Genomic DNA, 24,693 nt, shown 5'->3' with positions numbered 1-24,693 from the left:
TTTGTGAAACGTACCAGTACGTCCTTTGGGGGTAAAAGGGTTAATAACCAACCACTAATTTCAAATAGGTGAGAAATATATCTTGAGTGATGTTATATATATCACAGCTTTTTACTTTTTCAACCTCCTACCAAATTGAACATATCCTTGTATTCTATCAGTGAACAGGATAGAAGGGCCTTAACAAATACAATTTTGTATTTTAAGAAAAAGTAGACCTGCTTCTCAATAATGTCAAAATGTATTATAGCCAAGTGCATATTACTGCTTTAGATGAATTTCTAAGTTAAAAAGACAACAATATTACAGTTTGAAGCCAAATTTCATTTTCAATATAGGATACCCAAGCCAACGTCTATTTTTGAGATAAGCTGATTCTTCTTCCTAAAAATTGACTTATACTTTCCCTATATCACACGTACTGAGCATGAAAATATACTTACAGCCTGTTATCCTTTTATAAAAACCATATACAGTAGTACCTCTGGTTACAAGTAACTTTGAATGAGAGCGGATTGAATACAAGCATACAAATTTTAATTGGATTAGGAGTATCGTATTGGCCTGCGAGCAAAAATTTTGTGTCATGTGGGCAACAAGTACTAATGAGATTAACATGCAATGTGCAGAAAGTAGTCACGCAGTGCCTACACCCCAACCACAAAGTGTTCAGGTAATTTTTACTTCATTGTGTCTTGCATTAGCTCACATCCAATCTCCCCTAGCTCAAAGCCTCAGACTCTTCCACTATCTGAGCAGTACTCAAAGATGCATCCTCACATATGAGCATCTTTGGAACAGTTCTTTGTTGAGTTGTGATTGCTACTGCTCATTCATTAAGAAATTTTGTGCTGCATTGTAAAGTTTACAGTACTGTACTGTATAATATCGTGACAACAGCCCCCATGATGATATACAATTTTGAAGAAAAAAGAAGATATCAATGCACTTGATGTTGTGAAAGGGGTGCTGACATTGATGAAATGATGGCCAAGTGCTCTTAATAACGCTGAAATGTAGCTGCTAATCTGGATTAATGAGAAGCTGATTGCAGGTTATACGATTACCAAAGAAATGATCTGTGAAAAAGTAATGCATTGTACGCTGACATTTTGAAAAAGGAGCCAGGCAACTCAAAAGAAAAAATAAATTTGTATGCGAGCCAGGGTGGTTTTAAAATTTCAAGAGAAAACCTGGCTTCCACAGTGTTGTATGACATAGTAAGGCTGTGATCTCCAATATTAAGGCAGCAGAGATCTTTATTCCCAATTTTAAAAGCCTCATGGATTCTGAGTCTTACATATCACAATAGGTTTTTAATTGCAACAAAAAAGGTTTCATTTAATAGATGCCCAATCACAAGGGCATGAAAGACTGTCTAAATCTGCTGCTTTATGATAATGCCAGCTGGGATTGCAAAATCAGACCACTCCCGGTGTATCACTTGGAGAATCTACAAGCCCAAGAAGTGCAATGTACAGCTCTTGAATGCCACGTACAAGTCAAATAACAAGGCTTGGGTGACCCGCATTCTTTTTGTGGAATGGGTCAACGGGATTTTAGGCACTGAGGTAACAAAGACTACTTTTTTGAGAAGAGCCTCCCACTCTAAGGCTCATTAGTCATGGATAGTGCTCGTGCCCATCTTCCAAATTTAAGATCAAGTTCCACCTGTCCAACACCAATACAATACTCAAACCCATGGATCAGCAGATGGTCTTGAACTTTAAGAAGATTTATATAAAAGCAATAATTTGAGGTCATGAAAGGATCAATCTCTTCCTTGAAAAAATTTGGAAAGACCATTTCCATATTGTTAACTGCCAAAAAATCATTAATAAATCCTGCAGATGGGTCACCAATAGAACCCTCAATTCTCCTGGGAGAAAATTGTGGTCTGAATGTGTTCCTGAAGGGGATTTTAATGGATTTGGAAGCATGCAAGAGGCTGTTGATGATAAAATTGTGTTCAGGGTAAATTTTAGCAACAGGGTTAGTAGGTGGATAAGGATGACATTAACGATCTTTTTGAGAAACATAGTGAGCAGCTGACGATCAAGGAACTGTTGGAGTTGCATAATAAGGTGTGGCATCAAGAGAATGTGGAAATTTCATATGAGGAGGAAGAGGGATAGAGTGACAAACCTCTCGATTCAGGTTAAACTGGGGAAATTTATAGAATGCAAAATTTTGTAGAAACACATTATCCATATAAAACATTGGCATGGTGAGCAACAAACCTATTTTCAGATAATGCAATGGCTCATTTCGATAACATTTTAAACAAAAGGCAAAAGCAGCCATCTCTAGATATGTTTCTGGTTGGAATTCAAAGTATGTTTCTGGTTGGAATTCAAAGTAAGTGTAAATAAAGATGATCAAGTGCCTAGATGGTATAAATTAACTGATTTAATGTCATTCAAGAGACCCGACACCCAATATTTTATCAGAACTTCTTATAGAGTGAGATTCTTCTTCCTAGCAGTAACCCTTTCCTCCTCTCTAATCTCCCCCATGCAAGCCAGAACTCTCCTCAAAAGTAAAGTTTCAGGTAATCTGTCCATTATTTCTATTTTTTATGAATTATTCATTCTCATTCATTTCTGATGTTAGGGGTTATAATATGTAATATAATTAACATTGCAAATCCATTAGAAATTAGTTTATACAAGTATTTATGGATGTTTGGAATGCATCAAGTGAATTTCCATTTCTTATTGGAAAAATTATTTTAGGATATGAGCATTTTAGGTTGCGAGTTCACTCCCAGAATGTATTGAAACTCGTAACCAAAGGTACAACTATAATTACATCAATAAAATTCCCTATGAAGCACAGTACTGTAAAGTATAACACTTCATTGTTATTGTACAACATAAGAGACTGATATATGGTCGGATAAAATACCTCAACATGGATTCTAATTTTGCATTTAATAACTAAAAATAAGCGTTTTAAAGTTGGAACTGATATATAGGTTATTATCAATGTAGATGCAACTAGCATAAATGCCAGAAACAAGAAAAAAAGATATGATGCACGGTATCTCAACACATGCATATCAGTCAAAGTCCTAGATAATTTCAAAAGTAGAGGATTTGTGGACTTAAAAGATGAAAAAATCTGAATAAAGTTTTGAGTTTCTTACCATTAAACCTTATTTAAGGATACATGATTTTTCATCACAAACTCATTATTTTAATATTACACTGGGCAGCAACTTATTTGGAATATATGCTGAGCTACTGCTGACAATCAGAAAACCACGCAAAGAGACAAAATTCCACCATAAGGATGCAGAAATAACCCAAGACTCCAAGTTGAAAATGATAAGGAATATGACGACAAACAAAATTAAATAATCTTGAAAAGGTGTAACAGTGTGACAGGTAAGAATCTATATAACTAACAAGAAGCTAAGCTGTGATTCCTAGGAAGACTAAGCTGTGATTCCTAAGAAGAAAGATTAATTGTGTAATTATTGGACCTATATGACTTGGGAAATATCACATTCTGAAGTTCTAGGAAGAAAAATAGAAGTCTTGTAACAAAGATGGTGGCCACAAGGTGATTCTTCTTCAACATTCAAAAAATTGCAAGTTCAGAAAAAAAAAAAACTTAGGTGACACAGTTTAAAAGAATAAAGAACTGCTTGAGCCAAAAACAAGAAAATTTCCATAATTTTCCACAGGGATTTTAGTCAGAGGAAAGAACTAAACAAAAGTTTAATGTCCTGTGAAAGAACAAGCAAAAGATGATAGGGCCAAGAAGATTCCTGGTTGCTTAAAGCATTAAGAACAACAAAAATTTCTTGAAAAGTTCCATGGGATCCTAATCCTGGAGGGATTTCTTATTGAAGCAGGCAACACATTGCTGAGATAAACTATCTAATAGGAAGACTGAAGTGAATGCTCGAGTCAAAGAATCAATAAAAATTATCTTATCTTGAGCAGAAAAATAGATTGTAGAGATATTACTAAGTTCAGAAGAGGCCTAAATTTTTGCGAGTAGAAAATTTAAATTCCTGCTAAGAATATTCATAGGGCCTCTGGATGCAGAGGGTAACACACCTAGCATTGGAGCCTTTAAAACACGATTAAAACTAGGTCTCATGTAAATGCTCATACTCTTTGAACTAAAATAAGTAACCTAGGGGTAGACAATGTTTTCCTATTAAGTAACCTAGGGGTAGACAATGCTTTCCTATTAAGTAACCTAGGGGTAGACAATGTTTTCCTATAAAGAATGTCTATAACAGCTGTAACAAAAGAGGGGCAGCTGGGTTAAACCTGAGATAACTGGTAACCCTTACTCCTTATCTAAGGACCAAAAAGTGACGGTGTTACAATTTTTTTTTTTTTTGTTAGGGCAGGCAGGGTGGTAATAACCAAGTCCTGATAAACAAAAGACTAGACATGCTCTACAGTACACCTGCTATTATGGTATACATCCCCAAGCATAAGAAACTTTGTTCTTAGCAAGCAGTCTTCATGAAATCTAATTTACTAACTAAATATGCTTACTAATGTTAGTGTGCTAAAATATCTACTTGAACTCAATAAAATATCTGGTCTTCATGAGCACAAAATAAAAGTTCTTCCTACATTGGGTATGCTTAGTAAGCCCAAAAAATAATACTGTACTTCCAAAAGTATGAATTCTCATGCTATACAATAGACAGTTGTATCTGAACTGAAATTAAAACTAGCCTGAGGTTGCACGAAGCCCCAAGGGACATAACAATTACTCTTTCATGATGTGTTGATGCTTATAAAGCCCTTAAAGTAGCTATGGTTATGATAGCTTATGTCAACATCTGACAACTGTAATACATAGCCTACTTTGTGAAAAGCTTATGAGGCAGAAATTAAACTGCAACAGGAACTGGCCTTTGCACTCTACCGGAAAAGAAGGGTCTTCATGTGAGTTGATTGACCTGAAAACCAAGTTCAGGCATATTCAAGGTTCAAATGAAGGAAGGTACTTAAAAGATATTTCTTTCACAGGAACATAAACTCCTTCAATCATGAACTAAACCATTCCTTGAAAGTGGCTTAGGAGGTTGCATGAGAAAATCTTTAGTTCGCTGCTTCATGCATCTCCAGATTTGGATTAATATGCCTTTATGCAGAGTGAAAAGTGAGTACCATTCTGAACATAAGGCAGATTCCACAACTGTCAATGCCAGGATTCCATCACACAAGCAGCAATAACACTGACTTGATGTTAGTGATGAAGCTGCAGGGAAACCAAGAATCACCAGAAGTGAGACATGTCGGGTGCTCTACCAAAATGATGTAAAAGATTGAATACTGTATCGTCACCCTCGACATTATGACAAAATCAGATCACACTGATAATAGAGATTTTCACCTAGTAGTTTCAAGAGTTTTGCCATCAAATGAGGTCTCTTGTATGTTGTTGGTAACTGGAACAAGACAGGCATCTGAAGTTAAGACCAACTAAAATAAACCAGGAGACTGAATCCTAAATTATTGCAATCAATTGAGGAGTGCACCTCTAAATCTGGCATGCACCACTACATTCCAATTTACGTTTTATCACAGAAAACTATCTTTCAATCTTTCCTCCATTGGATGCTATCAGCAAAAACTCCATTAAACATTTGTAAGGTTTATTTTGCAATGAAACAAAAAAAGTGTTTCGACCCTATAAACTTCTGTTTCAAGTAAGGCCAAATATCACTGTTACACCCAGCTGACTTGGCTAAGCTGCTAACTAGTTTGTGTGGATGCTAACAATGCTTTCATTTATTATTACTTTTTATGCTTTTTTCATCAATTTACTGATGTTTTGCTGTATTTTGGGGATTATTAAACCGCCTAAAGATATTTAGAACTGAAATTAACAACATAAATAGAAGCATGTATTTTGGGGATTATTAAACCGCCTAAAGATATTTAGAACTGGAATTAACAACATAAATAGAAGCATGTATTTTGGGGATTATTAAACTGCCTAAAGATATTTAGAACTGGAATTAACAACATAAATAGAAGCATGTATTTTGGGGATTATTAAACCGCCTAAAGATATTTAGAACTGGAATTAACAACATAAATAGAAGCATGTATTTTGGGGATTATTAAACCGCCTAAAGATATTTAGAACTGGAATTAACAACATAAATAGAAGCATGTATTTTGGGGATTATTAAACCGCCTAAAGATATTTAGAACTGGAATTAACAACATAAATAGAAGCATGTATTTTGGGGATTATTAAACCGCCTAAAGATATTTAGAACTGGAATTAACAACATAAATAGAAGCATGTATTTTGGGGATTATTAAACCACCTAAAGATATTTAGAACTGGAATTAACAACATAAATAGAAGCATGTATTTTGGGGATTATTAAACTGCCTAAAGATATTTAGAACTGGAATTAACAACATAAATAGAAGCATGTATTTTGGGGATTATTAAACCGCCCAAAGATATTTAGAACTGGAATTAACAACATAAATAGAAGCATGTATTTTGGGGATTATTAAACCGCCCAAAGATATTTAGAACTGGAATTAACAACATAAATAGAAGCATGTATTTTGGGGATTATTAAACCGCCCAAAGATATTTAGAACTGGAATTAACAACATAAATAGAAGCATGTATTTTGGGGATTATTAAACCACCTAAAGATATTTAGAACTGGAATTAACAACATAAATAAAAGCAAAGTTATGATTATGAATCTGAAAAGTAGGCTGCGTGTGTCAAAGTAAACAAACCAACGCAATAACAGCCAACAACACCGATTAATAATCAACTTTAATATTGCTATTGCTATGGTATTTTAATCCTTTATAGACACTAATACTACTTTTCTGTTTTATTACACTTATTACACTACTATTGGCAAAAGGAAAATCTCAAAATAAAATAAAATACAATTATTCATTGTTAGTGGTAAGACGTGGAACTAGGTGGTATTATCGCTCTCGTCAGGCTTTACCTGTTGTTTTAAAAGCATATGTTTGTGTTGTGCTCTATCTTTATTTGGATGATACCACATCAATTATACATTCCCGTGATAATGTGTTGATACACCTTGTGCATCCACCTCGGACTACATTTATTTTGGAATTTTATGATTGTGCAACATCGGATGAGTTGAAAGTATGTAATAGGCAAAATAGCAAGCTTATTGATTATTTGCTTATAAAATATCTGATACCATAACTCCTGTAAGTTGTCCTATCTGTAATAACAATAATACAGAATATACAAAGATACTGCAATTATTTTTATTGCATGCTAGTATGTACTTGCATTTCGGATGGATTATCAAAAGCAATGATAACTTCCTCCTCTCACACAATTCAGGTACATTTACTTTTAATGCTACTTTTAAAGCGTTTTTAGTCAACGACATTCAGCAGTTTTAAATTTCCCTTTTAACCAAGCAATTCTCCATATCACAGGCTTCCATGCAAAAACAAAGCTAATTTTGGTTGAACACTCAGTGAATGATCACATTATGAATATGGCTAAACTTTAAAGTCCATTTTCTCAATCTGTTAACAAGTGGCATATGCTGGCTTTACCAATGCATGCCTCAATTAGTACTTCTGGAGTGACTATGGCCCCTATGAGAACTTGCCTAATCTTTGCCAGAGAGACTGGCTTCTACACTAACTTCTTCAGTAGGGAAAATAAATATTTATCTTTCCATTGTAATAAGTTGTAGACCCGATATTTCTCAATTGAGATGAAAACTGAAGGATTGACACAACTGAAGAATCTGAAACAAATAGCTCATTTGAAGAGGAAGGCATCACTAGCCATGTTTTCCTGATGTCATAAACAATTCATCTTTGATCGTTCTACAACCATAAAAAGTGACATGTTAAAGACGACTAGATGGAAACTATGAACCCTAAACTGAAAAAAAACTGTGTCCAAACAAAACTGATGGACTTCCTGCAGGACAAGCAACAAGATCCTGGAAGTATGCCTCTCTCAAATCTACGAAAGAATGCAATCCCCCTGCCTCCTTTCACTTTTCAGATCACTAAGAAGCAACTGTAGAACCATAGTTAGATACCATATTACTATTTGTTTCCATAATAAGAAAGTAGAAATTTTATTTGTAATAGCAAGTTAATGTAAAACAAATGCTTTTTAGTATGATGTAAGTAGAATGTTTATAAGTTCAGCTAACATGCTATATGAAAGACATAAAAACCAAGCTGTCCTAAGATTGTTGTTTTCATTGTGTAGGTCACTCTCCAAATTCACGAAAATGTCCCCAATTTACTGGAACAAGCAATCAATGAAACAATCATTCCCAAAGATATTTTTTTTGTATCGAACTATAAAAATTTCATGATTGGAACAAATATATATGTTCATTGTTTTTAATGTAATTCAGTCACACTTTAACTGAAAATATTTGAAAATGGCAATCGTAAATCTTATAACAAGAGAGAGAGAGAGAGAGAGAGAGAGCGAGAGAGAGAGAGCGAGAGAGAGAGAGAGAGAGAGAGAGAGAGAGAGAGAGAGAGAGAGAGAGAGAGAGAGAGAGAGAGAGAGAGAGAGAGAGAGAGAGTGTGTGTGTGTGTATCACCTGATCAGCTGATTACGTCAGCTGTGACAATCAAATATTTTATTGTGGTAAATCTTTTTGTATGTACAGTAAAGTAAAATATTTCATACTCTAAATCAAATTTATTGACTGTGTCTTACTGCATACTTTACCAAGCAATACTAATTTACAAATGAATATTTCAGTAATGTACATTATCGTATCAGTAATGGTTCCTGGGAGAAATAGTTTAAAAACATAGATTACAGATGGATATTTTATATTTTTATTTTACCTAATATCTACAAATAAATATACAGCGCTATATATTTAACTTCAGTCGTGACGAAAAAAAATGGCGGCCTCCTTCGGTCCAGCAAATAAAATAATCCTCTGCATTTTCCATCCATCCATATACCAAAGGCACTTCCCCCAATTTTGGGGAGTAGCCGACATCAACAAGAAACAAAACAAAAAAGGGGACCTCTACTCTCTATGTTCCTCCAGCCTAACCAGGGACTCAGCCGAGTTCAGCTGGTACTGCTAGGGTGCCACAGCCCAACCTCCCACATTTCCACCACAGATGAAGCTTCATACTGCTGAGTCCCCTACTGCTGCTACCTCCGCGGTCATCTAAGGCACCGGAGGAAGCAGCAGGGCCTACCGGAACTGCGTCACAATCGCTCGCCATTCATTCCTATTTCTAGCACGCTCTCTTGCCTCTCCCACATCTATCCTCCTATCACCCAGAGCTTTCTTCACACCATCCATCCACCCAAACCTTGGCCTTCCTCTTGTACTTCTCCCATCAACTCTTGCATTCATCCCCTTCTTTAGCAGACAGCCATTCTCCATTCTCTCAACATGGCCAAACCACCTCAACACATTCATATCCACTCTAGCCGCTAACTCATTTCTTACACCCGTCCTCACCCTCACCACCTCGTTCCTGACCCTATCTACTCGAGATACACCAGCCATACTCCTCAGACACTTCATCTCAAACACATTCAATTTCTGTCTCTCCATCACTTTCATTCCCCACAACTCCGATCCATACATCACAGTTGGTACAATCACTTTCTCATATAGAACTCTCTTTACATTCATGCCCAACCCTCTATTTTTTACTACTCCCTTAACTGCCCCCAACACTTTGCAACCTTCATTCACTCTCTGACGTACATCTGCTTCCACTCCACCATTTGCTGCAACAACAGACCCCAAGTACTTAAACTGATCCACCTCCTCAAGTAACTCTCCATTCAACATGACATTTAACCTTGCACCACCTTCCCTTCTCGTACATCTCATAACCTTACTCTTACCCACATTAACTCTCAACTTCCTTCTCTCACACACCCTTCCAAATTCTGTCACTAGTCTGTCAAGCTTCTCTTCTGTGTCTGCTACCAGTACAGTATCATCCGCAAACAACAACTGATTTACCTCCCATTCATGATCATTCTCGTCTACCAGTTTTAATCCTCGTCCAAGCACTCGAGCATTCACCTCTCTCACCACTCCATCAACATACAAGTTAAACAACCACGGCGACATCACACATCCCTGTCTCAGCCCCACTCTCACCGGAAACCAATCGCTCACTTCATTTCCTATTCTAACACATGCTTTACAACCTTTGTAGAAACTTTTCACTGCTTGCAACAACCTTCCACCAACTCCATATAACCTCATCACATTCCACATTGCTTCCCTATCAACTCTATCATATGCTTTCTCTAGATCCATAAACGCAACATACACCTCCTTACCTTTTGCTAAATATTTCTCGCATATCTGCCTAACTGTAAAAATCTGATTCATACAACCCCTACCTCTTCTAAAACCCCCCTGTACTTCCAAGATTGCATTCTCTGTTTTATCCTTAATCCTATTAATCATTACTCTACCATACACTTTTCCAACTACACTCAACAAACTAATACCTCTTGAATTACAACACTCATGCACATCTCCCTTACCCTTATATAGTGGTACAATACATGCACAGACCCAATCTACTGGTACCATTGACAACACAAAACACACATTAAACAATCTCACCAACCATTCAATTACAGTCACACCCCCTTCCTTCAACATCTCAGCTTTCACACCATCCATACCAGATGCTTTTCCTACTCTCGTTTCATCTAGTGCTCTCCTCACTTCCTCTACTGTAATCTCTCTCTCATTCTCATCTCCCATCACTGGCACCTCAACACCTGGAACAGCAATTATCTCTGCCTCCCTATCATCCTCAACATTCAGCAAACTTTCAAAATATTCCGCCCACCTTTTCCTTGCCTCCTCTCCTTTTAACAACCTTCCATTTCCATCATTCACTGTCTCTTCAATTCTTGTGCTGGCCTTTCTTACTCTCTTCACTTCTTTCCAAAACTTCTTCTTATTCTCTTCATATGACTGACCCAGTCCCTGACCCCACCTCAGGTCAGCTGCCCTCTTTGCCTCACGTACCTTGCGCTTTACTTCCACCTTTTTCTCTCTATATTTTTCATACTTCTCTATACTATTACTCTGCAGCCATTCTTCAAAAGCCCTCTTTTTCTCTTCCACTTTTACCTTCACTCCTTCATTCCACCATTCACTGCCCTTCCTCATGCTGCCTCCAACAACCTTCTTGCCAAATACATTATTCAAGGATTCATAAAGCAGATAAATTTATTAAGTTTCTATCAGTGAATTCGGTTACAAAATTATAAAATAACCTTCTATACATTTATTTAAAGCGTAATGTAAAAAAACATAGCAGTATCTACACAAACGTAATTCGTGTGTAAAGCTATCTGTACCTTTCTCTATCGAAAATAACATACTTTACAGTATTATATACAATAATGTAAGGTGCTAAAAGTCAGTCAAACATCATTTGTAGTAGCCTGATATTGATTTTATATGAAAGGGGACTATTTGTTGACTTCTGAAAATCGTAGGCATTTGAGTTAGGCTACGCATACCCTAGTCCAAAATTTAATCCTACGGGTACTTGTAAGATGAAGACTTACAAACAATTTCAAGCAACGAATGGTCTCCCGGTCCCCCTTGTGTTCGTTGGTTGGGGACTGTCTGTATATATGTGTGTGAGAGAAAAATTACTGCTAAAGGCCCATACTTATCCATACTAAAGTTAATTCATTGAGTTTCTACAAAAAAACTTTAAAGGCTGATTTATCAAAATATAAGGTTTTCAGAGAAAAATTAAAAACATCCATTTGAAAAATATTCACCTTTAAAAACAACTTCTAGACATTGATAAATCAATATATATATATATACATAAAAATATTAAGTGAATTTCCAATGTACAGCTATTTATATGAGTATCTCTCAAATGGTTTTTAAATGAAAAAATTTGGCCGAGAATAAAAGTAAATAAGAGTTTGAAGTAACTTCAAAATGGGGTCGAGTTGCATGCCTCAAGCTAGCATAATATTGGAAAAATCATAAATAGAGATAAAAAACCGTGTTGTCAATTCTTCTCTATTGATCAGTATACTGAAAGTGTGATCGTGCATGTTATTTGCCATACAAAGCCACATATGTTGCAACAGCATCCAAGGGGGTGAGGCAATTTGAGTTGAGGAAAATGGGAACTTTAATTTTTTAATAATAAAACACTAATAGGAACAAGCTTTGAGGAGGAAGATAGGTGAACCTCAAGCGAGTTTCGTAGAAATAATTTAAAAAACCCTTCATTTAAGTACTGGATGACTTTTCCTTATTTCAAGCATGCAGCAGTTTAATACAACATCCCATTTTAAAGAAAAAGCACTTAAAATTGGATTATGACACTAAATTAGATGTATCAACCTGTAATAATATTCTTACTACAAATTCTTATATGATCTGTAATTCAACATCCCAAATTAAAGCAATGGGTCTATTAAGGAAATGCTTTATACTTTTATTCATACATGGCATATTTTAAAATGTTTCATATCTGACAATTCATATGTATAAACCTACCAAAGGATTACTCGTAAGCTCATACAAACATGCCTTATTTTAAAATTTATATAAAAAAACAACTCATATACACAGCATATATACCTACCAAAGGATTACTCGTAAGTTCAATGTTCTGTCGAGAAAGACATCTCTTTATCGCGTGCAAAGTGCGGACATTTGGTCCCCATCGCTTCATCATCTTATGGATATATTGATTGTTGCTGGTAAACCTCATGTCATCATTTACACGACACTCAGGCTGTCAAAAAGAAGATGCAATTAATTAAAATACATAAAACTTAATTTCTGATATGGATGATCTAAAAAAACTATATGAAACAAACTGAAAATTTTCCTGAACACTGCTTTACGAGGAAGCAAAAATAATTTCTTCATAGATTCCATAAAACTACAATTTAAAATTACAAAAAAATTATCAATGTATAAATTCATTCTTTTGTAGAAATAATTGAAAAATCTGTTGTGTGATTGAAATGGAAAAAAAATGAATGAAACTAAAGATAATCATCAAAACATGGGCTCTCATAAATTGAGCTTAGTACTAACCATTAGAAGTTAATATGCATCAAAATGATAACCAGACCATAGGAAACACAATGAAACCTAAAACAATTCCAGCAAGCCATGAAATAGATAATCATATATCAACAATTCTAGTGCTTCAGGACGACTATAACTGATTATCACTACCGTATTATTATTATTACTTGCTAAGCTACAACCTTAGTTGGAAAAGCAGGATGCTATAAGCCCAGGGGCTCCCAAAGTGAGGAAAGGAAACAAGGAAAAATAAAATATTTTCAGAAGAGTAACATTAAAATAAATATATCTTACATAACATATAAAAACTTTAACAAAACAAGTGGAAGAGAAATAAGATAGAATAGTGTGCCAGAGTGTACCCTCAAGCAAGAACACTCCAACCCAAGACAGTGGAAGCCCACGGTACAGAGGTTATGGTACTACCCAATACTAGAAAACAATGGTTTGATTTTGGAGTGTCCTTCTACAAGAGGAGCTGCCCACCATAGCTAAAGAGTCTTCTACCCTTAACAAGAGGGAAGTGGCCACTGAACAATTACAGTGCAGTAACTCCTTGGGTGAAGAAGAAATATTTGGTAATGTGATGTCAGGTCTATGAGGACAGAAGAGAATAAGTAAAGAATGGGCCCGACTATTCGGTGTATGTGTAGGCAAAGGGAAAACGAACCGTAACCAGAGAGAAGGATCCAATGTAGTACGGTCTAGCCAATCAAAAAGACCCTATAACTCTCTAGCGGTAGTATTATTCTTCAAGATCTGTAAAGGGCCCAATATACAATAGTGCTGCTTAACTAAAGCCAATGTGTAAAGTAAATGGATTTTAAGGTTTAGAAAAAAAGTACTCCACAAGACAAAATTTGTGGGTTTAACATTCACAGAACCAAGTGGCTCCTCACAGTAATAATCTAAGATATTTGTTGATTTTTCTGCAAATTGCCTGGTTAGTACTTGGAAATTTTTTGTTATTTGAATGACCTGGACAACTTTCCCAATGGTATTCACTGTACATAGCTAAAAACAGAATAGAAAAAGAGGAATGAGCTAAGGCAGGAAACACAGAGAAGCAATATTATTCACAGTCATCTACCAGTGAATACAGAATAAAATTTTAATAGAAAATCAATTACTACATAAAGGATTGAAATCTCAAATACTATACTGTATACAACAGTACTAATCTAATCAAACGACTCTTCTTGAAAGACAGCACTAGTAGCCAATGTGACAAATTCTTCACTAGTGTGGTGCTTGAGCATGTTTCTTTAAGCAGTTTCTCAAATCTCTGAGGATGTGATGAAAGTGCAACCAGTATTTCTTTTTTATATCGTTAAGTGAAAACGGTATTTTGTTTTGAGAACAACATTACTGAAAGCCAATTCAGAAAAGTTTGACATTGAAAAATGTAATAAAATGTCAATGACCTTTGATAACAAGTAAAGGTGCTCATTAACTTGCAGCCAAAAAGTTAGCAAGTGTTTTGCATCAAAAACATGTTTCTGTGAACCATCACATGACAAATTGATAAGTTGCTCCTGTTCAGATGTAGACAGTCTGCTTTAATGAGTCCTTTATCCATTCATATCTACTTATGTCTTCACATCTTTGAAGTAAAATGAGAACTTCCCCAGCAAATGGTTTAAGTTGTGGATAAACAATCCATTTCCATCTTGTGTTAGAATATTCAAGAAATTCTTGTACAGAAGGTCCTCAACTTACAAACATTCGGAGATACAAACACAAATCCAAATGAAAATAACAAAGATATGATAAAGAAATACTGTAATAAAACAATATTATATTATTTAAAACAGTAAGCATAATGACATATGTAATAACCTGATATCTATTTCATATGAAACCCGACTATTTGTTGACTTTTGTAGCTAGAAATCATAGGAATGGGAGTCAGGTTAGGCTTACCATAGGCTTAAATTTAAAGAAATATGACAAACAAATAGCTTCTTGGAACCAATTACGTTTGTGAGCTGAGGACCTTTTTTAATTTGAAAACATGTAAAAAAAATATTACAGCATTTTCTACATTCCTTTTCCCTTAACTCTATTTTCTTCATAAATGCACTTGTTTTGTCACTGTGTGAAAACATTCCCGTAAGACCCCTGCATAGAATGATTTAGATAGTAAAGTTTCTCTGAAATGTCAACCATGTAAGCAGGTCTTTTATTGAAATAATCATCAGTGAACATATCTCCAGCCCTGTTTTCCTTTTCACAAATTAATGCATGTTTCATTTCTACGTTCATACACTCTCTGAAGTACTTTTTCAAAGGATGGGCAGCGTGATCTACAGTAATGTAGGAGAGCAATGTATTCTGCACCACAATCTTTACATAACTTTAAAAAAGTCTTCCTTTTAACGAACTGTTCTATATGTAATATACATCCCAGATATTTTGAGGAAATTACCTAATTTTTCATTCATACCTTTACTAACAGGAAAACATTGCACCAAAGGAACGATGTATTAACAGATAATTAATATAATTTTCCCATTTGTTAAATGTTACTTTAATTATCCTATATTATTGTTTAATTACTTAATAGAGAATTTGAAATAGTTTATATTTGTTCCATCACTAAATACAAATCCTTTCTCTCTTCATAGGGAATATACTTTCAGTGAATCTGGAGGACTTTCAGTGAGGTATAACTACCCACAGCTAGTTAGCAGAGGGGGGGGGGTGTTAGGGGGTAAAACAGGCTACCCTGCTCACACACACACCTGTGTTCTATCATCACTTTTGCCCTTGGCTCGGTCGAGAGTGGACGCTGTCCCTCTCTATCGTTAAAACCTTTGACTGGCTATTTGACTAATCTTTTTCTCTTTGGAGGTATGACTGTTGCTCTTGAATAAGCATGCAGACTTGTCTCTGGTCGAGACCAACCCTCACTCCTTGTGCCCTGCCTGCAGAGGATACTCGTAGAGGCAGGACTCACCTTGTGCTCAGTGTCGCAAGTGGCCTTCTCCCAGTGGGAAAGATTTGGCAGACACCATAAGAAGTCTAAGAAGGATTCTTCACCTTCGGAGTCATCCTCAAAGGCAAAGAAACCTCGACTTCCTTTTGCATCGTCTTGACCACTTCATACCACTTCTCCCCTCAGGAATGATCAAGTAGAGGCTTTACAGCTGTTCGACTGCTGGACAAACATTAGGATTAGAGGAGTGCCACTTCCCCTAGCAACGCGGCGATACCCTCTGCCAAAGGGGAGTCTTTCTTCATTGACAATGACCTGCAGCTTTGGCCCTCCTTAAGGATTGGTGGTCCCCAGTCAACAGGAAGGTACAGGACCCAGAGGAAGTACAGTGGCTTACTCATAGGTTGACCTTGGTCTTCATCCCGGAGACTCTGAAGGTACTGCACCGGCAGAGTTGCTGCTGTCTCAACCTATTTCTATCTCCTCTCCCTCTCCGTCACTGTTTGCACATGCAGCCGACCCAGAGGTTGCCCTTGGTCTTGCTTGTCCGTGCGTTGACAACAACGCTCTTCCTCAACCAGAGGATGTTCAGCCTGCAGAGACTTTGCGAAGTCTGAAGCATCGTTCTGATCTCAAGGGGGAAAATATTTCTCGTTTGCGAGTTGAGTCTTCCTTTTCTAACTGGTCGGAACGAGGCTCATCAAAGCGAAACGAGGTACTGCGTAGGCTATCGTTTGTCGAACGTATCTCTCATCATCCATTGCTCCTTGTCCAGTTCCTGAAGCGAATTCTAATGCTGGATCACACAGGACCATAAGCCACACTCTTGTGGGAGTACTGATACGTGACACTCACGTAGCCATGGCACATAAACAGGTAAATCCAATTAAAGAGAGAACTTTTGCCGACGATGGAACCAGTGTTTGCCATCGCCAACAAGTGATCAAATTGACCCTTGTAGAAGAGTAGACCGCAGTTTGGTGAGAAAGTCACAAGCATCGTTGCGTGCCCAATCACCTGTTGAGGTGCGAGGGTGAGCTTCTCTTGGCGACGATTTAGGCGAACCTGAGCATTCGTACAGATACCCGACTTCAAGCCATATTTCAACAACACGTAAATGCATTATTCCAGTACTTGATCACGAGCAAGGGAATGCTACCTCAAGACCACCTGTTTGCCAAAAAAGGAGAGCTCACGTGCCAAGAGATCACGTTTCAGCACTAGCTCATCCACGAACCCAAGTTCATAGTCCAGAACAGAGCGCGAGAGTCTACCTGAGCGCATTCACTCAGTAAAGTGTAAGCGCACGCCTCTCATTAGAGATGACAACAAGAGGTCACAAGGTATTCCACAGCGAGCTCCTCATAAACAAACTCCAGAACAGGAGTTCTCTCAAGGTGTCCTGATAAGCGTTCCTCCCTTCAGCAAGGACACACCATGGTTCCACAAGCTGGTCTGAGCAGTTCAGCAAGTGGTAGCTGGTATCACTATCACTTAGGTTCCTTAGGAAAAACAATCCAACTATGACTGTAACAACGAAGAACATTCGGCAGATTTTGCTAGAGACATCAAGCTCCTCGATGTATGTCTCTCCTCCTTCCGACCCAAGATAAAGGAGCACTGTGCCAATGGATCAACAGGCACCCACGAGCATTTCTCCCATACGACCAGCCAAAGAGAGCAATCTACCAGATCTGTAAACTAGGAAGCTGGAACCGGACTTTTCTAGGTTTGAGTGGACTTTGTTAATAACTTGAAAGAAGAGGAGGCAACAGAGACAAGTAACACCTCACGTGGGGCCAAGCTTCACCCTCGAACCATTAGTGGGCTTGAGATCTCTCTGACAGAACTATCATCTGTCTCCAATTGAGATCACCAGACCTGTCCAGGTCACCCCTACCTGAAGACAGCCCAGCACTCTCACAACTCTCATCGCACATGCATTTCGAGCCCATCCAAATCTAAGGAGAGAATAAGGAGGACCTGTTTACACTCTGAATTCATATTTCATCCAAGGGAGAGAAAGGATATGAAAACAAATTCCAAAGAACAGGGAATCGAGGACTGTGGCACTGATCCAAGGGCAGAACGTGCTGAGTTCGGTAAGAATCGCAGGAACAACGGCAGACAAGGATCTCCCCTCATCTCCGAGAGTCCCTGCCTGGTGTCTCGATAACGATGACGAAGACCCACCCCAGGGCTCCTATGGGTACGAGTTCAAGGGTGGAATACCCCGATCCGGACACAGGGGATGAGGAAACATTGCCTACAGACGCAAGCTTGAAGACCTCAGCTGATGAACAGAGGAAGGCGGATCAAGGTTTCTGGCATATCCTGGCATGTATCAGGGTCATCAACGGACAAGACGGCCTATCCACCGGCCACCCTGAAGGCAAAGACACCATCTTAGACCTTCTGTACACAATGAGAAACCCACAAAGACCAGCGTGGCATTGCCCTGGTCGAGGGGGTTGAAGGGTGCCAAAAAGGAAGCAGACTTTCAAATCCCTGTAGGTTCCCAGACCTTGTGGACAAGCGATTCAGCAAAACTCTTTCCTCCTCCTTTTGTTCATGGAGGAAGCACTAGCAGCATTAACTCTTGACCCAGCAATAGTTCCTCTAACCAAAGGTATGAAATATCAAAAGATGGTGGCCCTATCTGTAAACTTTCTGGCAAGCAAAGCCTTGCGTAGTAGGTTGGCGAAGGCACCAGCCACCCATTGAGATACTACTATTAGAGTGATTGAGTTCTTTGACTGGCCAGAGAGCAAACATTGGATCCATCTCTCTGGCTACGGCTCATTTTTCCTTTGCCTACACATACACCGAATAGTTTGGCCTATTCTTTACACCTTCTCTGTCCTCATACACCTAACAACACTAAGATTATCAAATAATTCTTCTTTGCTCAAACGGTTAACCAATGCAATGTAACTGTTCAGTGGCTACATTACTTTAGGTAAGGGTAAAAGGGACTGTTTAGCAATGGTAAGCAGCTCTCCTAAAAGGACACTCCAAATTCAAACTAAGTAATACACCGAAAGGAAATCATTCGATTTGCCAGCGCGTATTCGGCCATACATAAGATGTCACAGGACATGTAATGTGAACTTAACAAAGAATGACTTGCAAATTATGTAAATTTTTTTTCTTGCAAGAAATGAAAGAAATACTACCAAGCCAAAGTATTTCATTTTTATAATGTTAAGAAAATATATTATTTCAAAGAAATATTTGTCCTATTACTGTATCCTACTGTTTTTTAGATAAATATTGATCTATTATCAGAGCTGAAATAGAACAAGCATACTGTCAAATGAATCCTAAGTAGTACTCATAACAACCGATACAGATTTACAAAATGCTTTGTATCATTACTTGATATTTTGATAATGGGAATGCTATCCTAATCATTAGCCCATTGGAAGGAAATCACACTATTGCCCATTCGCTTTCCCCTGGTAATATGACGTCACCAGACATATGATATGAACTCAACAGATATTAAAACTTTTGCTAATGTATTTTTTACTGAGAATGGATACTGTATATTAACAATAGAAGAAAATACTAACTTGCCAAGTTACTACAGTTCAATTTTATACAAGAAAATAGATTATTTCCAAGGAAAATTTTTCCATTAGCGTACTATTTCAAACATACTTGTGACGTCATCACAATGAAAAAAGCTGTCGTAAAATCGAACAGTCATAAGTCGCATGTGTCTTAAGTCGACAACTACCAGTAAAGGTACTTTCCTTTGTTCCTTATGCTCGAGCCACATAGCTAGGAGTTTTTCTATCTCGTACATAAAATTTACTCTTTTTTTTACATAATGTTCGGGGTCATTGGTACTACACTCTTCACGTTCTAAAATATGGTCCTTGCTCTTGTAAATCGTGCAGATTGTTAACTGATCAAGTTTATATGCTCACGCAACATTTGCCATCTTTTTAACGCTATCTAGTTGGTTTATAAATAATGGCAGTGATCCCTCACCACTTCCCAGTTTGACTATTACAGACTCAGTGCCTCACAAGTTTTTTTTTTTTTTTTTTTTGTCGAAAAATAAAAATAAAAAAATACTGCCGTATTGTGCAAAGCAGCCATGTTTCATCTTGATGCCCGAAAGAAACAGCTTCCCGGGGCTGCCAGACAAGGAGAGCAGCTTGCTCTTATACCCACTGCCACTGGAAGTCAGACAAGGCACGTGATTGGTTACCAGCACGAGATCAACGAATCAGAGCATGAGTGGATGTATCTGGTGAGCTGATTGGTTGCGCGTCATCGCATCCTTTCCCAGCATCTTCCCTTGGTGTATCACACCGCTCCGCCAGTCTCTCGTTCATGCTGTACTGAACTCTTACAAGTGTCTCGCGTTGGTAGTGTTCTGTGATTCTTTTGTAAAACCATTAAAATGCCTGGTAAGCGCCGTGCCCCTATGAAAGATTCCTCTAGTGAGCCGAAGAGGAGGAGGAAGATGATGACAATCACCGAAAAAGTAAAACTTTTAGATATGTTGAAGGAAGGAAGAAGTTATACTGCGGTGGCATGCCATTATAGCATGACCAATCTACTGAGCGCTATATAAAGAAAGATGAAATAAACATCCGCAGAACTGCGACAACAACATTTAACAAAGAAGCGAAACGTGTGGTAACGCCGCGTAATAAGCTAAATGTTAAGATGGAAGCTGCATCGTATCGTATGAGGTGTGTGTGTGTGTGTGAATGGTTTGTATGCAGTAATTAAAAACTGTAGATTTAATCTACATATACGAGTGAATTAATGTATATTACAGGTATTTGTAGATTTATGTAAAATATTTGTAAGTGAATGTAGTATACATTACAACACTGTACTGTAATGATTTTATACTTCAAATACACCAGATTTAAGCATAATATACTGTACTGCATATAGAGCATATATACACAACAGAATTTTAAACATTCTTGTACCCCCCACACACACACACGAAAATTACGGGGGAGGGGCCTAATCCGGATTTTCACTTATTGTAGGGGGTCTCCCGTCATCATTAACAGGAATAAACAAGGTATCACTGTACTTTTATTTCCATTGAAAAAGTATGCCTTTTCTTTATGCTACTACCACTGTCACAACTAATTTTACGCTTCTGTGTACTACTACTAGCAGCCTTCTTATTAGAGCATTAGCGTCTCAAACGAAGCGTCTCTCACAATAGCACAAGCGTCTTGCTCGTGAGCGTGGACATCAAGATCATAATTCTGAGTATCTAGCTTGTGATCACGAGCGTCTAGCTTGCGATTGTGAGTGTCTGGCTCTCGATCGAAAATGTCTAGAGCTTGTGCATGTCTAGATAGTGATCGTAAGCATCTAGCTCATGATCGTGAGCATGAAGCTCGTGACTCGTAAGCATGAAGCTTGGGATCGTGATCATGTACCTCGTGATCGTGAGCATGTACCTCCTGAGCATGTACAGTATCTCATGATCATGAGCGTGTAACTCGTGACCGTAAGCGTGTAGCTTGTGATCGTGAGTGTTTAGCTCATGATTGTGAGCATATAATTCATAATCATGAGTGTCATCTCGTGGTTTAGTATCTGGCTTGTGCCTGTTACCATGAGTGTCTGGCTCGTGCTCGCCATCATGAGCGTCTAGCTCGTGATCGTGAGCATCTAGCTCTTGATCAACTATCTTGTGAAGTTATGACTCTTATGATCGAGAACGTCTAGCCCGGGATACGGGCTTATAGCTCGTGATCATGAGCATCTTGCTTGCGATCGTGAGCATCTCATTCGTGGTCACGAGAATGTAGCTGAGGATCCTTACCACAAGACGCTCGCAATCGTGATCACGAGCGTCTCGCTTGTGACCGTGAGTGTGTAACTCACGATCAATAGCGTGAGTGCCGACAATCGCGGTCACGAGCGTCTCACTCATGATCGTGACCACTTGAGTCATGCTCACGGTCAAGTGTCTCGCTCCTGACAGCGAGCGTGTAACTCATGCTCACGAGCGTGAGCGCGAACACAAGAGATGCGATCAGGTTAGCGTCTTGCTCGTGATCATGTGAGCTTCCTCATGGGTTGTCGAGACTAGCGTTACAATCATAGTAAAGAGTGTCTTGCTCATGACCCTGATCGTGTATCTCGTGAGCGTCCTCAAGGGTTGTGTAAAGACTAGTGTCATAATCGTGGTCACAAGTGTCTCGCTCGTGACTGAGAGAGTGTTACTTTCGATCGCGAGCGTCTCACCATGATCACGAGTGTCTAGCTTGTGATCCTGAGCGTCCTCAAGGGTTGTGTCAAGAATAGTGTCGCAATTGTGGTCACGAGCGTCTCACTCATGATCGTGAGCGTGTAACTCACGAGTGAGATGGTGAGCGCTATTGTGAGCGTCTCTCTCGCCATCACGAGCATCTAGCTCTTGATCCTGACCAAAGATGCTCGTGATCGAGATCAAGGACGTCGATAGCTCACAACTGTGAGTGTTTAATTCACGATCTTGTGCGTAAGCGCGGTCGTGCTCAATGTTTGTGTAGAGATTCTCCCTCAGAAGGGGAATTTCTCACACCTGAAGATGAATCTTCGAGCAGCACTCTTCAATGAGCTCTATCTAAAATTGAAGGTTAACATAAAGTGTTGCTTGAAAAAAAGTGGAGACTTGTTTCTGAGTTCTCCCCGAAGGGATTTCCCTAACGGGAATCCTGCTGAAGTAATCCGCTGAAGGGGAAACCGAACAGGTGTTCATCTTTAAGAAGAACGTCGAGATCGTGATAACCTACGATCCCTGTGGTGATCACTGATCGTCACAAAAGACACCCTGACGGGTGCTTAACATCACATTTTCGCGAACGACATCTTGACCAACCTGGATGACGAGGTGATGAGTCTCCCCCCCTGGGATCGTTGAACAAAATAAATTCTATCTCTGGCTAAAGATTCCATAAGTGATACGAAAATGTTCCAAATTGTCACGTTTAAAACTCGAATATATTTTCTGGCAAATTAAACAAAGTTAATTAGTTCTCTAATACAAAAAAAAATTTTCTATTCATTCCATGTATCATTAAATTTCTTGTGTTCATCCTTTATTGCTCTTGTCCGGCTTTTTTTACTCAGTCCTTTACTAATTGAGGCCAGTTCGCTTCCATCAGTATCACATAATTTCCTTGTAGACGGTTGTAGTTCATCGGCTCTTTTCTGTAGTGTACTTACGTTTCATAAGATATTTGTCCATTTTGATTATAATCCAAAAAGATTTACTGCTTGAACTCCTGAAATATGATAGACCTAGAACCTATTCCTATTAGCAATGTTATTAAAAGATGAGTTATATGGAAAAATGATGAAATTTCTATATAATACTTTGGACTTTTTCTCTAATCACTGATGAATTTTTTCCATTTCTCTTTTTCTCCTGGGAGCCGCTAATCAGTTCATTGCGAGCCGTTACTGGCTCGCGAGTCACGCAGTGAAGACCACTGATATACAGCATCCATTCTCAGTAAAAAGTACGATAAGAAAAGTTTTAATATCTGTCGAGTTCATAACTTATGTCTGGTGACGTCATATTATCAGCATATTGATTTTATATGAAAGGGGACTGTGTGTCAACTTCTGAAAATAGTAGGCATCAGAGTTAGGCTATGCTTACCCTAGGCCAAAATTAAACTCTAAGGGTTCTTATACAAAAACTATATACAAACAGTCTCTCGGTCTTCATTGTATTCATTGGTTGGGGACTGTCTGTACTGTACATCGTGCAACGCTATCAATCGATATTTTTTCATAATCACCAAAAATAGAATATTCAAGATAATGCACTGGAACTTCTTAAAATAGTTGCCAGGTGTTGGAACTTGCTTACCTCAAAATATTGCCAAAGGTTAAAAATTTTTCTCTTTTCCGTGCTGAAAACGGAGTGGCGTCATTAAAGACCTCAAGTGATCAGAAAGCAGAGACTTCAGACCTCATAGGGAGGCCGCTAGGCTACGGTCTTACGGACACAGACTTGGGATTCATAAGACCTTTCTTTGAATCAGGCTGCTCGGACGTTGAGTGCCAGTTCTTTGGAAGGGTCTTTGTATATTTCTTCTCATATAGATGAATGTTAAAGTCTGTGAGGAGAGAAGTCTTCTCTCGTATAGGTTCCTTGGAGGATATGAGGAGTAACTGTAACCTCCACAGATGGAGGTTTGTGCTGATCCCATTCTATTGGCGAGAGCCAATATTTGTGTGTAAACAAGTCCTCTCACGGAGATCTGAAAACTCCTGGGGGGTTTTAACACTTGGTGTTCTCGCTTCCTCTTCTGTAGCCTAATCAAGACTACAGTATAACAAGCCTTTCTCAATCAGTCATGGCTGGTGTTAGAAGGTTTGGTACTAAGGTACTGCTGGTACCTAGATGACCGTTGAGGAGATGGAAGGTGAGGTGCTGCTGGAGGAGGAACTTGCTTTACTGCAGCATTACTGTGCCTATGGTCAGACAGAGGACTACTTCTCCTATAAGACTTTGAAACCTTCGAAGGGATGGTCAGTGTATCCTTTTGGGATAACACAGGAGGATCTTGGGTCAGCCTAGTGCGCTCCTACCGAAATTCCTACTCAAAGTCAGCAAACCATGGGGCATCTATCGAAAAGACAAGGACATTACGAGTGCTTCCTAGGATTGGGTGGAGTC

At 38.3% G+C, this 24,693-nt stretch overlaps 1 protein-coding gene across 1 annotated transcript in view; it reads right to left on the bottom strand.

Annotated features, from left to right (window-relative positions):
- Positions 1–24,693, bottom strand: part of Jarid2 (Jumonji, AT rich interactive domain 2) — a 336,896-nt gene that overhangs the window by 92,868 nt on the left and 219,335 nt on the right. The window contains exon 13 of the mRNA XM_068388399.1: positions 12,630–12,782. Within this exon, the coding sequence (XP_068244500.1) occupies positions 12,630–12,782 (153 nt within the window). The remainder of the gene's footprint in view (positions 1–12,629; positions 12,783–24,693) is intronic.

The sequence above is a fragment of the Palaemon carinicauda genome, chromosome 15 (assembly GCF_036898095.1).
Source record: "Palaemon carinicauda isolate YSFRI2023 chromosome 15, ASM3689809v2, whole genome shotgun sequence".
NCBI lineage: Eukaryota > Metazoa > Arthropoda > Malacostraca > Decapoda > Palaemonidae > Palaemon > Palaemon carinicauda.
The sequence above is the reverse complement of the archived record's forward strand: the minus strand, read 5'-3'. Positions and strand labels throughout refer to the sequence as shown.